Raw genomic sequence first — 13,759 nt, 5'->3', positions numbered from 1 at the left:
ACAGGACAATAGGTTTACAAATAGGATTTAATTTCATGGGTTCCACGGAACAGTTATGATCATTCGAAAAACAAATGTACAGTGATAAAAGAAACAGGCACAACTTGTGATTTGCAGGATCATTTTTTTTGCAGACACATATGGTCCTAGCAATTGAGAACCACCTTTCAAAATGGCTGTCCCTACTGAAACGTCTTTCCAAACAGTTAAACACCGTCTTACGAAATACAGATTCGGTCCGTCTATTCATTTAACAAGATTCTGCTCGTGTGAATATTGCATATTAGTTACTTCAAAGCGCATGCTGTGCGGTTGTGCCATTTTGAAAGGATTGGTGAAGACGGGTCCATTTTAGGCATTGACTTTGAAATGCTCCTGCTTTGAATATCAGGGAAACAAAAGAAAATAAAAACAAACTTTTCATAACCAGGCGGCCATATTCCTCAGGACCATTATTCTGTCATTATGACAGTAGCTCTGCAGTATAGTTGCTTATCATTCTCTCCTTATATATGTTTCAGGTGCCAAAATAATTAAGGATTTCTTTCTTTTTAGCGATAATTATAAATAAGACATCTTATATAATATTTAAAAAGAAAATAAACTTATTTGGTTTTCACAGCTACATACTTGAGGGGTACTGAGATTCAACAAGAATGCAATAGGCCCAGACTCTGTTTAACAGAGCAACGTATCTGAAAATTTGTACACACAAACAATCAATACATAACCGAAAAGCATTCACAGAAGAAAGCATGGATGCCATATTGTATTCGCGATGCCTAAATAGACGTGTGCATCTGACCAAAGACAAACAGTGTAAATGACCTTATTACAGCATTTATGTTATTTGGGGGCTTTTTACACCTAAAACTGTTATCACATAGGCTATATTGTTCCTTGTTTTCTATTGATATTCCACCCTGGATTAGTAATTCCCACTGTATACCTTTGGCACCCGAGTTCTCTGGAACAGGGCTTTATAACCCAGGTTAAATCGGAGTTAACCAAGGGTCAAAATGTTAACCCAGGGCACGATTACATTTCATACCAGACAGACACCAGACTGATAAACCACCTGTCCCAGAGAATATGTCCAGTACAGCTTTAGTTACAGAAAAACCCTCTCCTATCATTGTGATGTCTTTGTGCTTTGAACAAATTCAAAACCAAGCTTTGCACATATTAACTTTAATAAGTAACACTGAATATTTTTTAACGTCGTAAGGCCTTACACCAGTCAGTAATACTCAAGGTCAACGTAGTTGTACTGTAGCCAATATCTGTTTTGTAAACACCCGGGGTGTTTCTTTGATTTGAACATTTGATTTGTCTTAAATAGACATCAACATTATATAATCAACATGACACGTTACAAAGAGGCATAAAACCACCATCATGCGACACCTCATATAGTATGTGATAATGCAAAAGGACGAGTAGCTGGAAGGTCATTCGAGGAAGATATCTTCTGTCGGACAGGAATATTCCACGTGTTGTTTGTAGAAGTGCTGAAAAGCTTTTCTGTTTGAAATAATAAAAGCATTAGACATTACTCCGTGACGATAAATATGGCCTTATATTCGCTAAATGTATGCAAAGAAATTGTGCAGATGAAGAAATGGATCTAGAATCATTACACATAGCTCACTAAACTGAAAGCATAATTCAATCTCACTTTTTTACCCTTTTCGACTAATTCAGCAAATCGATTCTCTGCTTTTTTGAGCGATCAGCAATGATATTCTGCTTTTCCAACCAATCAGCAATAACATTTAGCTATTTCTGACCAATCAGCACAAAGATATTTAAGCACATACAGTACTGGACAACTTACCCCAAAGACTCTGACAACTTCGTCGTGGTGTCGTCTGAAAAGAAAACGTGACAGGCAAATCTCTGGGATGCTGGATGTTTTGTTATTAAGCCAAAATACCTGAAATACACACATGAAGCAGATTTTATATTTATTTAAATCAGCCAATAACATCCATTTTGTATTGTTTGTCTAACAGGGCATTTTCCTCCCTGTAGGGGGCACTGCAGTATGGCCACACTAAATCACTAAACCAATCTGGTCACAATAAAAAATTATTTGGAAAAAATAGCATGTTTGCTCTATGTTTCTGTTCATACTCACTTGTTGTTCTTTGGATGACATCCGCAAAATGAGATGTTCTTCAACTGAAAATAGTGAAAGCACTTTTCACCCTGTGAAAAAAAACAGAAGTGTGGTTTAATCAGTAGTGGGGAATGAACCGTGTAAGCCGCTATAGCTTATGATGTCAATGCAGTGTGAGGTTGCACAGTTTGTGAGATTAACTCAGAGGCTTGCATCATCGAAATTGGGCTCAAATTCACTCACAGGGGTTTAGGGGACCATAACCCCCTTTATTATGTCTAGAGATTACCATTCAGATTTAAGATGCTTCAGGGCATAAAAGCAGAACCAAAAATGTTGTTTCACTGAATGCAGAAGAGCTTTTTGGTGGCACCAACTGAGCTATATGAATATTCAGAATGATACAAACCCTTCCAGATGTCTGACAGTCATCCTGAACAATAATTTTCACTCCTCTTGCATTAATTTCCAGAATGCATGGAGAGGGAGGGCTAAACTGCACTTTTCTTCTGTTTGATGCTATCTGTTGACATAATCACATTACATATGACCACAATATATGTTCATTTAAGACAGTGTTAGAATAAAGAGAAAGGGTTAGCATACCTTGTGCATAGCAGCACAAAGCACATCGTTCCCTTTGTGGTACGGCACTTGAACAGAACCGAGGAATTTCACCCAGAATTTATCCATCCATTCACCTTTATCCTCTGATAAGAAACAGGAGCCATTGGGGCCACAAGGAACAAAAACTCAAATGTTTCGATACAGTACATTATAGGCAGGGTTTACCTTTTTCGTGTTCGTCTTTCGTAACCTTGACAGCGTAGAATGCAGGGAAGACGCCTCTGGATCCAGTGCGCATGTTGTAGGCCTCGCACCATAGATCCTCAGCCTGAACCTCCACTAGTAAGGGGTCGTCTGTCTCCAATTCTAACTCGTCATCATGACGAGGAATAAACCTGTGAAAAAAACACAATTTTAATAATGCTAATGCTAAAATAAAATTATTGTTGTTATCCATGATTTGTCAGATTTACTGTCTTACAAAAAAGATAGCATAATTTCTTAAAGGTAGGAATAAAAAGTTTATTCAGATGCCCGATTACAGAGATTTACTTACAGTCTTCTATAGACAAATACGTTTTAATGGTTAAATGTTATTCGTGATGGATTTCTGACTTCTGAATTTCTTACATGTGTAAAAAGTGAATAAAGAGTATTTAGTTGTTTTATATTTGTTATTTACCTAATAAATGTTAATACAATGTTTAGTTTTAAACAAGATTTTGACAGTTTCCTAAAATATTTTAGTTTTCTCTTTATTATGACAGGTCAATTTGTTAAGCACTGTATCTATAGAGCTTATTTATCACCGTCAAGCCGTGCTGAATAATGCGCCATCTTGGGAGGATGGCTGCTAGCGCGTTCAATGCAGTTTTTGTTTTTTCAGTTTTTTAAAATGGAAATATAACTATGGTAGGTCGGTCTTGCTGTGTTAAAAACTGCAATAGCATTACGCAGAGTCATCCAGGAAAAGCCCCTGGTTCTTTCACTTTCTATCTCTTCATATATCAAACAAAACAAGTAACGGTACATATCAAAACAATAGTAGCAGTGGAGTATTAACCTCCCAAGATGGCGGCACAACATGCAACATGGGGCATGATGTCAGCTTTACATTCTCTATACACACACTTATATAAGGTAGTGGCCGAAAGTGATGTATGGAGTGCATTTATATTTGCTTTTTGGCCTCTCGGGGAGCTTAAAGCATCAAAATATGAGTAGAACGTGAACAAAACACGAATCTTTTAAAGGTCCAGTGTATGAATTTTAGTGTCTAGTGGTAAGGTTGTGAACTGCAAAGCACTATGGTGGCTGACACAGAATTATCACGTTTTTGCCTCTTTGCCAAAGGAGATAACGTTTTTCCAAAACACGCTCTTTGTAGAGCAGTTTGTCCATTTAGGGCTTCTCTAGAAACAACATGGCGAATTCTATGCAAGGGGACCTAGATAGAAATAGCTCATTCTAAGGTAATAAAAACATAACGCTTCATTATGTAAGGTCTTTATACTCCTCTGAAGACATAGTTATGTTTAATATATAGCATTTTTGTCAATAGATCCCCTAAAAACACGACACACAGCAGCACTTTTAAAAGTTATTGTTTTGTCCATTTTGTACCATTCATCTCATGTTTTGATGTTTTATTCGAACCTGAGGGGGCATCACTTTTGCCAACTACTGTATACAGTATATCTCACCTGAAAACTGCCCTGTGACTCTGTTCTCTTTCCTCTCCATTAATAACACACGAGAAATGTCCAAACTCAGCACCTAAGAGTAAAAACTCAAGTCACAACTAGAAGAACATCAAAATAAATGGACATTTTCCTGTGAACTCAGTGGATTTGATCATTTTGATCCCAACTGTGACCAAGCAAATCAAACATGTTCACTCACCTGAGAACCGTGTCCGTCTGTTCACAAACACATTCATGAACTTCCGAGAACGTGGCATGTCGGATGTGGTGTCCGTGGTCGTGTCTGCTGACAGACCGGAGGTGTCTCTCCTCATGTCCCTCGCTCCTGACTCTTCGTCATCTGCTTCCTCATCTGCTTCCTCGTCGTCCTCATCGATGGCAGACTCGTAGACGGTATTATCGCTATCGCTATCGTAACCTTTGTAGCAGTCTTTGATGCTCACTAGCTCAAGCTTAGCGTGCTCGTCCACCACCAGGGTGTACTTAACAGAGTCATACGTCAGCCCGGAGGCGTCCGTACTGACCGCGGCGGTCTTTAAAGTCCCCGTGTCCTCCTTTACTGCTTTAGACTTGTGGCTTTCAGTCCACTTAAAAGTGTCCCCTGGGTCACTGAGACTGACAGTCCTGCAAGGGGGTGTGGGGGGGTATACCTCATCCTCCTCGCTAATGGAAGGGTTGGCGCAACCCGTTAATGGATAATATTGAAGGGGTGGCAACTCCGTGTCCGAACTGATGGACATACGATTGCTGTCGCTGCTCTGGGAGAGAAATGGACGGTCCTGTTCGCCGTTCACCGGCGTGAGGTGGATCTCCTCCGTGGCATTTCCTTCCGATATTCGATAGTCCTTGTTTTTATCAACAGACGGCTCACACGTACCCCCGTTCTCCACGGGATACTTCACTTGTTCCCGATAGCCGTTTAAAGTATGATAATGGGCTTTTTCCTTGCAACCGGTGTCAGTGTTGACGACGCCCTCTATCAGGGTCACCTGTCCGGATTTTACCCTCATGACCGTCTGTGTGGAGGGTGACTCCGTGGTGGGGTTGTTCAAGGACTCGGATAACTTGTCCTGTTTCTTGTCGTGGACGGCCGTTGCTCTGTTGGTGGTGGAGGTGGGGCCTCGAGGTTTTGCATCAGGCCTGGGTTGAACTTTGTCCCCATCGGTGTGGCTAACCTTCTCAGGTTTGGCCGCCACATCCCCTGTTACACACAGAGAGAGTGCAATGTTATTAGAGATTATAATTCTTTAGTAACACTTGTCTCCAGCGGTACCCATTGACTTCCATTGGTTTTGTGTCCATACAATAGAAGTGATTGGGTACCGCAGTTGTTCGGTTTCCAACATTCTTCAAAATATCTTCTTTTGTGTTCTGCAGAAGAAATAAAATCATACAGGTTGGAATTGACATGAGGGTAAGTTAAATATTTTTGGGTGAACTATCCCCTTAACATACAAAAAGACTACATCACTCATTGTTAGTTCATGCTAGCTAATGCATTTACAAATGTTAATAAATATCTTATTAAGTCAAGTGTGCAATCATTTCTGTGCAACACAATATAGAATTGCAAGAATTATTCGTTCTAACCAGGCTTCCGAAACACTCCTTCTCAGACGCAAGTGACATCTGATGGCTAAGAAGATTAAAACTAAAATCCCATTATGGTAATTCAAGCACGTAAACATGTTTTTATTTCGTGGGCCACGACAGCAGCATGTTTGAGGATCTACATTTTCTTCGAGCACACAATAAATATTTCATGGTCATCAACTATAAACCTTTATGATCAGTGAAACGTCAAGCAACTATACATCAATTACAGAGATGACAAGCAGACGTTTGTTTGTTGGTTTAATAAGTGCATTTGTCAGTACACTTGTATGCTAATTTCTCTAGTCATATTTCAAACTCGCTTCTATGCATTAGTTTTATACAGTCTCAGCAACTCAGACAGGATCATTTGTGTGAAACGCGTGGTAACGAATGACTCACCCTTAATGTGTGGAGATGAAGAATGAGTTTTCTTCTCTTTCCTCCGGTCTTTATCGCCAAATGAATTGTTATTTATTGTGTCCTGTGAATTATATTGAGAACAATAATGAAGGACGTGATAGGAATAACATTGTGTTCTTTAAATAACCCTCAGAACATATGAACAGCATGGGGGTTGTTAACCAAACAACATTGACAAAGCAAAATGACACATTTTTCAAAATATCTTATTTTGTGTTCCAGAGAAGAAAGAGTCACATACAGGTTTTGAATCACATGAGGGCGAATTGATGATGACATCATTTTTGGCTGAATCTCTTTAAGCTATCACCATCTGACACCATCACGGAACACCACCATTTGTTCTTATTTCTAAGCAAAGGAGTCGAAAAATCCAATTTTCTCACAATAACATAAACAGACAGATTGAACTTCACTCCTTCTTAGATCGATGATTTTGTTAACATTCCTGGCAGATGCGACAAAGTACGACACAAACATCATGAATTTACAGGAAAAGCAATACGACACCAGTTACCGCTGTCCTATCGGATATCGCATACTTACGATTGACTGTGCTGCTATGATGCACCTATAAGGCACTCCTGTGTCGCCATAGCAACGCACTCATCGATGATGCAGGAATTTGCCGTGCGTGAGCTAGTGTCACTGTATGCGTAAGTGTGGGGGTAGATGGGAAAGCACAGTGCCGTTCGTGATGGTAGAGGCAGACACAGATGGTGATGATGCTTTATACAGTGAATCTAAAAATGGTACCAGTAAAAGGAAACAGATGGGAAAACAAAGTAATCAACTAGTTCTGCGATAAAAGGCTGCGAAAATCTAATAATAATAGATATAATACTGAAGTTTGAAAAGGAGTCTCGATAAGATTTTGTCTAAAATAATACAGAGAAGTGTAAATTAAACTCAGCATAAAATCACAAGGTATGGGAATTCATTTTTGTAGTTTAGGAAGTTTAAGAAGTTACTCTATGAAAATGTTCAAATATAATACACTGACTGAAGAACACTAGACTTTGCAGTATACAGCCGTGGACAAAATTAAGAGACCACTCCAAGTTTTCATTTAAGCAGTATTTCGAGATGCATTGTGGTCAATCCAGTCCAGTGTCTGTTGAGTTTCAACGAAATCAAAGTGACAATGTCATCCAACAGCAATGTGAAAGACTGACAACATGAAAACTTTCCATAAATACATGCACAGATATTACTGTTTTGCTTAAAGGTGAATATGCAAAATATCTTTTCTGTTATTTTGACCTGTTTCTCCAGTTTCCATTTTATGCAATTAACCGAAATAGAAAGAATCGTTTTTTTTATTACCTTCCCTTTTGATTCTCAGTGGATACAATCATTTCTTGACCTCCATGTTTAAGTTAATATCCTCAAAAATATTTCATAGAAATGAAGATGCTGTTGACTGGCTCCTTCCTCGGGCCACTATAGATATCTCTTGAGAATACTTTATAGTTTACTGCTCTAACCCTGTTCACTTTCTGTGGAAAAGCTCTTTGTTAATTCCTCAAATGCTCTTTGATCCCACGGGCCGCGCCAATACCGCAGACGTGGAGCAATCTGACAAGCCACGATTTCAAGATTAAAGAGAGAGAAGCACGTTTACAGTCATCTTATGTAGTCGTGAAACAGTTTGTTAACCTGGATATGATTTTGTATGCATTAAAAGGTGGGCTTGAGGTCTGTGCTCAAGCTCAGTCTATCATTAAATGGCATATGTAAAATATCCCACTATAATGTTTGACAACATCAGGAGATATTTGTGAAATTTGCTATGTACTATTATATTATTATAGAATTACTGAAGAGGAAAAAAGTTGAACATTGTGTTTGTATAGGCTAGATATTAAAAAGACTCAGTTTGAAGGGAGTGCTCCAAAAACTAAAACGATAGCCCATGGTCACCATCTGCTTTCAATGTACAATATTAAAACAGACGCTCAGCCAAAATATATCTTGAGTCAGTAGAGAACAAAAATGATGGGGAGTGGGTTATTGAAAAATAAAGCGTAAAGGTATTGAATGGTGTGACAGCAACATCTTTGAACATTTGCTATGTCACACCGTACGAAACATGGATGGTACATTATATTTGTCAACTACCGAGAACAACAAAAGCATAATTTTTGGATGAACTGTCTCTTAAAATTGTTTTAGAGTTCTAATAAATTTTATTTACTATAGTGCCTATATGTAACTTGACTTTGGTGCCCATTCAGTGAATGGAAAACAGATCATTCGATGTTTTGTTCAAAAACACATCAAATCCCTTTTTAAGAATGCATATTATCAGAAATGTCATTTTTAAAGTCTACTGGGAAATATAAGATATGCCAGTAAGCAACATAACCAAAAACAGAATTTCAGGTCATTTTGAGTTCAGTCGGAGTTGTAAGTCTTGTAGGACACACCACAGTGATGGCCAATTACTTAAATCATTCAGTTCCCTGTCTAGTAGAACAGCAGCATCATTACCCATGATGCTCCGCAACAGAGAGCCAGAGAAGAGCTGGACGCCGATGAATAGGTGCAATACTGTCAGAAACATACAATGTTTTATCTATAAGGCATTTGATGTCACTGGACATCTAATAGTAAGGATGTCTACATTTTCCAAAAGGTCTGAGACCACATTGAGATTTGTAAACTCTAAACTCATTTAAAGATGGTATTCTGGGTTACAAATCAAAATGTTCAAACTGTTTGTAACGTTGACAACATTAACTGCTTCATAAACAAGGCCATATTACATATAGGTTGAAAAAAATTAAGAGACCATTACAGTTTTTCTGAATGTAGCATCGTGTTTAGGTAAGATGATTATTTTTGTTTCATTCTGTGTGTACTAATAACAATATTCCTCCTAAGTAAAAAAAAACATTTGCATTCATTTGCAGAAGAAGAAAACAAGATAAACAGGTCAAAACAACAAAAAGATGCTTTGTATTTTTTTAGACGTCAAATACTGCAAAAAGCCCGTTCATATTCACTTTTAAGAAATACATCTATAATATCTGTTCATGTATTTAGGATGTTTTATGCGATAACCTTGACAGTTGACAGTTTTTCACATTGGATGATGTCACTCCTGAGGTATGATTCTAACAAATTAAACGCGAACAAACTCTGTTTGTACCCCATTGTGTAACACACAGATCAACAAGTTAAATCAAATGAATGCTCTTCTCTCTATAAGCCACAGCACCATATGCCAAAACCAATTCTATCATAAAGACCAGGCCTCAGAGGACATCCAACAACCACGAGGGTCAAACTCCCATTTTGTGTTGTTTTTCACAGTTTGGCCCATTAGAGTGCCGCCCCCTGTTGTTTGACCCCCGTAGGTCAACAGGAACGATCCACTCTCTCTCTCTTGTCAGATTGCGTTACACATGGAGGGCGTACAGCAGTGATTCATAGCAGGTGGGCCGAGCGCTCGCAAACAGAAAACGTCAGCGTAAGCATCACCGGCCGGTAGTATCAAAGAAACCCGACGCTACGTGTCACAGATTAGAGTAAGGCTGAAATCACGAGAAGAGGCTAAACATACCCCCCACCTTACCTTTCAATGATTCCCTTGTGAATAAGGAAAGGGCATACAAGGATGCATACAAGAATGTTGATTCCTGTATGTGCAGTATGGAAATTAACACATTTTACATTTCTAAGCCCTGTCGGTTTGCATACAGATCGGCGCCCGGCCGCAACCCTTTCAAAGGCCGAAACAGAAATCAAAAGCGCTCTTCTCACCTGAGTCCTTGGCACTTGGGGGAAAAGATTCAGGGTGGTGGGTCTCTTGGGCCGGTAGGTATCCATGGCAACAGGAGGGATGAAATCCTTCAGCTTTGGCTGGATGACAGGCAGCCCAGCTCCCTGTTCCTCTTTGTGGTTGTCATCCACGGCATCAACGGGATCTAGCGGCCTGTCGTTCTCCTCTTCCTCCTCTTCCTGGATTCCTCCCTCTGCATCAATTAGGTCCAAGTGGAGCATCTCCGTCTGCAGTTCCACCACCCCCCTCCTCCGGCCGCTCCTTGGCATGCCATTGGCCGGCTCAGTCATGTGATCCTGGGAAGAGCAAGCAGCAGAGCTTTAGAGGCGAGAGAGAAGGAGCTGCAGTCAGAGGCAGCCGGCCAATCGGAGGAGAGGGGTGACATCAGCCCGTGGCTGCTGTAAGGAGAGCTAATTCAATCTCGGAGAACAATAAGGCGTGTCACACGACAGACAAGATAAACACACGCAGAAATTCAACAACATTGATGCCGTTCAATAATATAGAGCAAAATGTAGTACAATAATATATTATATCCATGAAGCGAAAATAATCAGATGCGATCCGGCTTTGACTTCTCTCCTTTGCTTTAATATTCAATGACTAAGCTGATAATTAACTTTGGCAAGCCTCACTTGACCTCACCCACGTTCATTCAAACACCTAAACAATCTATACACACTTTCAGACAGCAAACGATTTCTTTGCAGAAAAAACGATCATGTTCTTTGACCTAGAAATCTATTTTCGCTGTGGGGTAAACAGCTCGGCAGAAGATCCTTCATTCAGCATGAGAGTGCATGACTGTGTGTATCATACAAAGCTGAGCAACTGTTTGGTTACGAGGTGGAGAGAGAAAAACGGTGACTAGGGCACACACACCCACATACACGGACGTCATTTTATATGGTAGGGAACTCCCTTCGATTTCTGCAAATAATTGTTATCGTAGTCATTTGAATTACTCATCACATTCATTTCAGATCCATGGTTTGGGTTTTACTGCCATTTTGGAAACATGGAGGAAGCATAACATCACATCACATCACATCACACACCGTCACCACAGAGGTTGAAACAGGTACAATAGGTAAAGTAAATAGAGGATTCCTTATTCCAAACCAAAAGCATTAAATAAAAGCGTGACATTATGTGTTATAAAGTTATGCATAACGTTATCCTGACTCTTCAAGTATTATCAGACATTACAGTGAGCTGTAAATTACATAGTTGGATTGAAGCCCATAAGATTAGCTACAGAACAGATGCCGATTAACCCCTATAGACATGTGCAGGTGGCAGCATGGCACACCTTCCAAAACCTCACACTATAGCCCATGTGTACTTTAGAGTTCAGAGACAATAAAATGGTGAATAACAAACTGTCTACTTTCTCAGGAAATCTTTCTTTAGGAAAGGTTCATGAAACCAGAACTGATATAAAGCATGAAGATGACAGCATGCTTGTAAATTTCAAAATCAAAAATGGAAAGAACGTGAAGAGTTTAAATAAAGTGGTGTCTTTAAATATATTTAAAAGAATATATCTAAAAAATACAATTGTTATTGAGATATTATTAAATTACACTTGAAATATACGTAAGACTTTATACTGTACATTAGAATGATAGGTGTGTTGCGAATAATAATCCATAACTGATTATGACATTTTATAATAATGATTATTTTAAATATTAAAGATAAAAATAGTAAAACTAGGTGTATTATGTAAAAATGACACATTTGGCATAAATATAGAAAAACAGGAGAAAATCAACGTGAAATTTAATTGAAATAAAAAAGTGTTATTATTCTAAAATGAATATCGTGGATATTTAGAGCAATAGACTTACTTTAAAGTCGAGGTCAAGGTGGTTGAGAGTGATACCGTTCTCATCTGTGATTTCTGTCACCTCTGATAGGTCGTCATCCTCATATTCATTCAGACTGATGTCATTAGTTAACCTGCAAAGGGGCAAAACACCCACACAGACATTGACACACATCATACGTCACACCTCCACGAGACTAGCGTCAGATCGTGTGCAGAAAGGGCACGGTTTATCTGATAAGTTCACAACTGCTGCAGTGATGTAACCTTCTGCTTTAATCGTAGGCCAAATATGTTGCTTAAATATACATTTGATTTAAAATAAGTATACATTGATCTTAAACAACATTTATTATAAGAGAAAGGTTATAGTACATTTTGTGTGCGATAGCAAACACAAACATGGTTTGTCTATTTTTCATTTTCCAACTAAATATAGTGATATTTTTGTTCAGCCTAATCTCTTGAAATCAGTCTTTGTTTTTAAGTGCTGTCAAGCTTGAGGCTGTTTAGATATAACAAGATAAAGATAAGGTTTAAAAGCACTAAGACATGCTAAATTTCCTGTATTTATATACTTGTGAATGCCAGTTTTTGGAAGGCAGTAAGAAATACACGATCATTTAACATTACGATCAACTAAAGATTCAACAAACCATAGTGTGTAACTTTCGTAGTTACTTTTACAATTTTGTATCGTCTATAGACTAAACGCACATCTCAAAGTACGTCTCATGTTAGAACAAAAGCAACATCCACACATATTCAACTACAAAAGCCCTCCTCTCTCACTCCGTCCCACAAATTTCCTTTCGTACACACAACACTAACATTTCAAAACCATAGAATCCCATTTTAAAGCACCAAAAGGTGATCCAAGGTCAGTTATGTAGAGCTCAAAAGGCCGAGATGGGGACACGGCCGTATCACTACTGTACCATTTTTCCCACTGTTCCTCCATCCAGCTGTCCCCATCCTCTCTGGAGTCCATGGTCAGGCTGAGCACCATCTGCGGGGCAGGGCGGGGTGGCGTTGGACCCTTCTTGGGGGATCGAAGAGGCTGGCAATTATGGCACTTTTTCCTCCACCACCCGGCCGGGTTCTGGTTCCTTTCAGAAACGTCCTACAAAAGGTCCTAAGGGGGGTTACATCAGCCACAGGAAGCCATAGCTGCCGTGGATATCCTCACTTCCCCTGGAAAACATTCTACTTTACAACCCTGACACTCCTTGTACTGCTCTGCATGTGTCCTTCAATGAAGCCATTAAAGTCAGTGGTGGATGACAGAGCGAGAGAGAGAGAGAGAGAGAGAGAGAGAGAGAGAGAGGCGTAGTCTCTCTAAAAGTGGTGCCTAGTGAGTGATGGTCCAGATCAATGCAGATCAAGTTGCCACCTCCACAGAAGAGCAGGCCAGCAGAAGACACGTGATGTCAGTGGGATCGATGCCATTGATAACAAATGAAAAACATCTGCAAGGCCACCTTTGGACATCTATGATTTATATAGAATCATTACAATTCATTACTGTATTGTTGATTACCGCCGCCGTTAATAATTCTGGATGGGAAAGTCAAGCACTTATATAATAATCAAGCATATGAAGACATCATCAAGATCTTATTTTACAATGTGCTGTGGGTCAAACACAGATAATGCACGCTACTGACTAGTAGATCGGTTTCATTGGAGGACTTAGCAGATGATGTGGAGGACAAAGAGAAATTAGCTGAAGA

General features: G+C 39.3%; 1 protein-coding gene across 1 annotated transcript; it reads right to left on the bottom strand.

Moving 5' to 3' along the window:
• Nucleotides 1–13: 13 nt before the first annotated feature.
• On the bottom strand, nt 14–13,267 carry mapk8ip1a (mitogen-activated protein kinase 8 interacting protein 1a). Its single transcript, XM_079450096.1, has 12 exons — nt 12,965–13,267; nt 12,049–12,160; nt 10,177–10,491; nt 6,388–6,469; nt 4,592–5,593; nt 4,393–4,465; nt 2,915–3,084; nt 2,729–2,832; nt 2,532–2,645; nt 2,141–2,211; nt 1,838–1,936; nt 14–1,524 (listed from the first exon to the last, which is right to left on the bottom strand). The coding sequence occupies exons 1-12, from the start codon at nt 13,033–13,035 to the stop codon at nt 1,452–1,454; spliced, it is 2,286 nt and encodes a 761-aa protein (XP_079306222.1). The 5' UTR covers nt 13,036–13,267; the 3' UTR covers nt 14–1,451.
• Nucleotides 13,268–13,759: the final 492 nt, after the last annotated feature.

Source organism: Barbatula barbatula (genome assembly GCF_947034865.1).
Source record: "Barbatula barbatula genome assembly, chromosome: 25".
Lineage (NCBI taxonomy): Eukaryota > Metazoa > Chordata > Actinopteri > Cypriniformes > Nemacheilidae > Barbatula > Barbatula barbatula.
The sequence above is the reverse complement of the archived record's forward strand: the minus strand, read 5'-3'. Positions and strand labels throughout refer to the sequence as shown.

What these genes read in the sequence shown, in the direction of transcription:
- mapk8ip1a (XM_079450096.1), bottom strand. Translation starts at nt 13,035, where the DNA reads ATGGTGCTCAGCCTGACCATGGACTCCAGAGAGGATGGGGACAGCTGG. An exon ending in ACCTTGACCTCGACTTTAAA is followed by an intron (nt 10,492 to 12,048) that starts GTAAGTCTATTG and finishes TGCTCTTCCCAG; the next exon opens with GATCACATGACTGAGCCGGC. An exon ending in AGTCACAGGGCAGTTTTCAG is followed by an intron (nt 3,085 to 4,392) that starts GTGAGATATACT and finishes TTTTTTTCACAG; the next exon opens with GTTTATTCCTCGTCATGATG.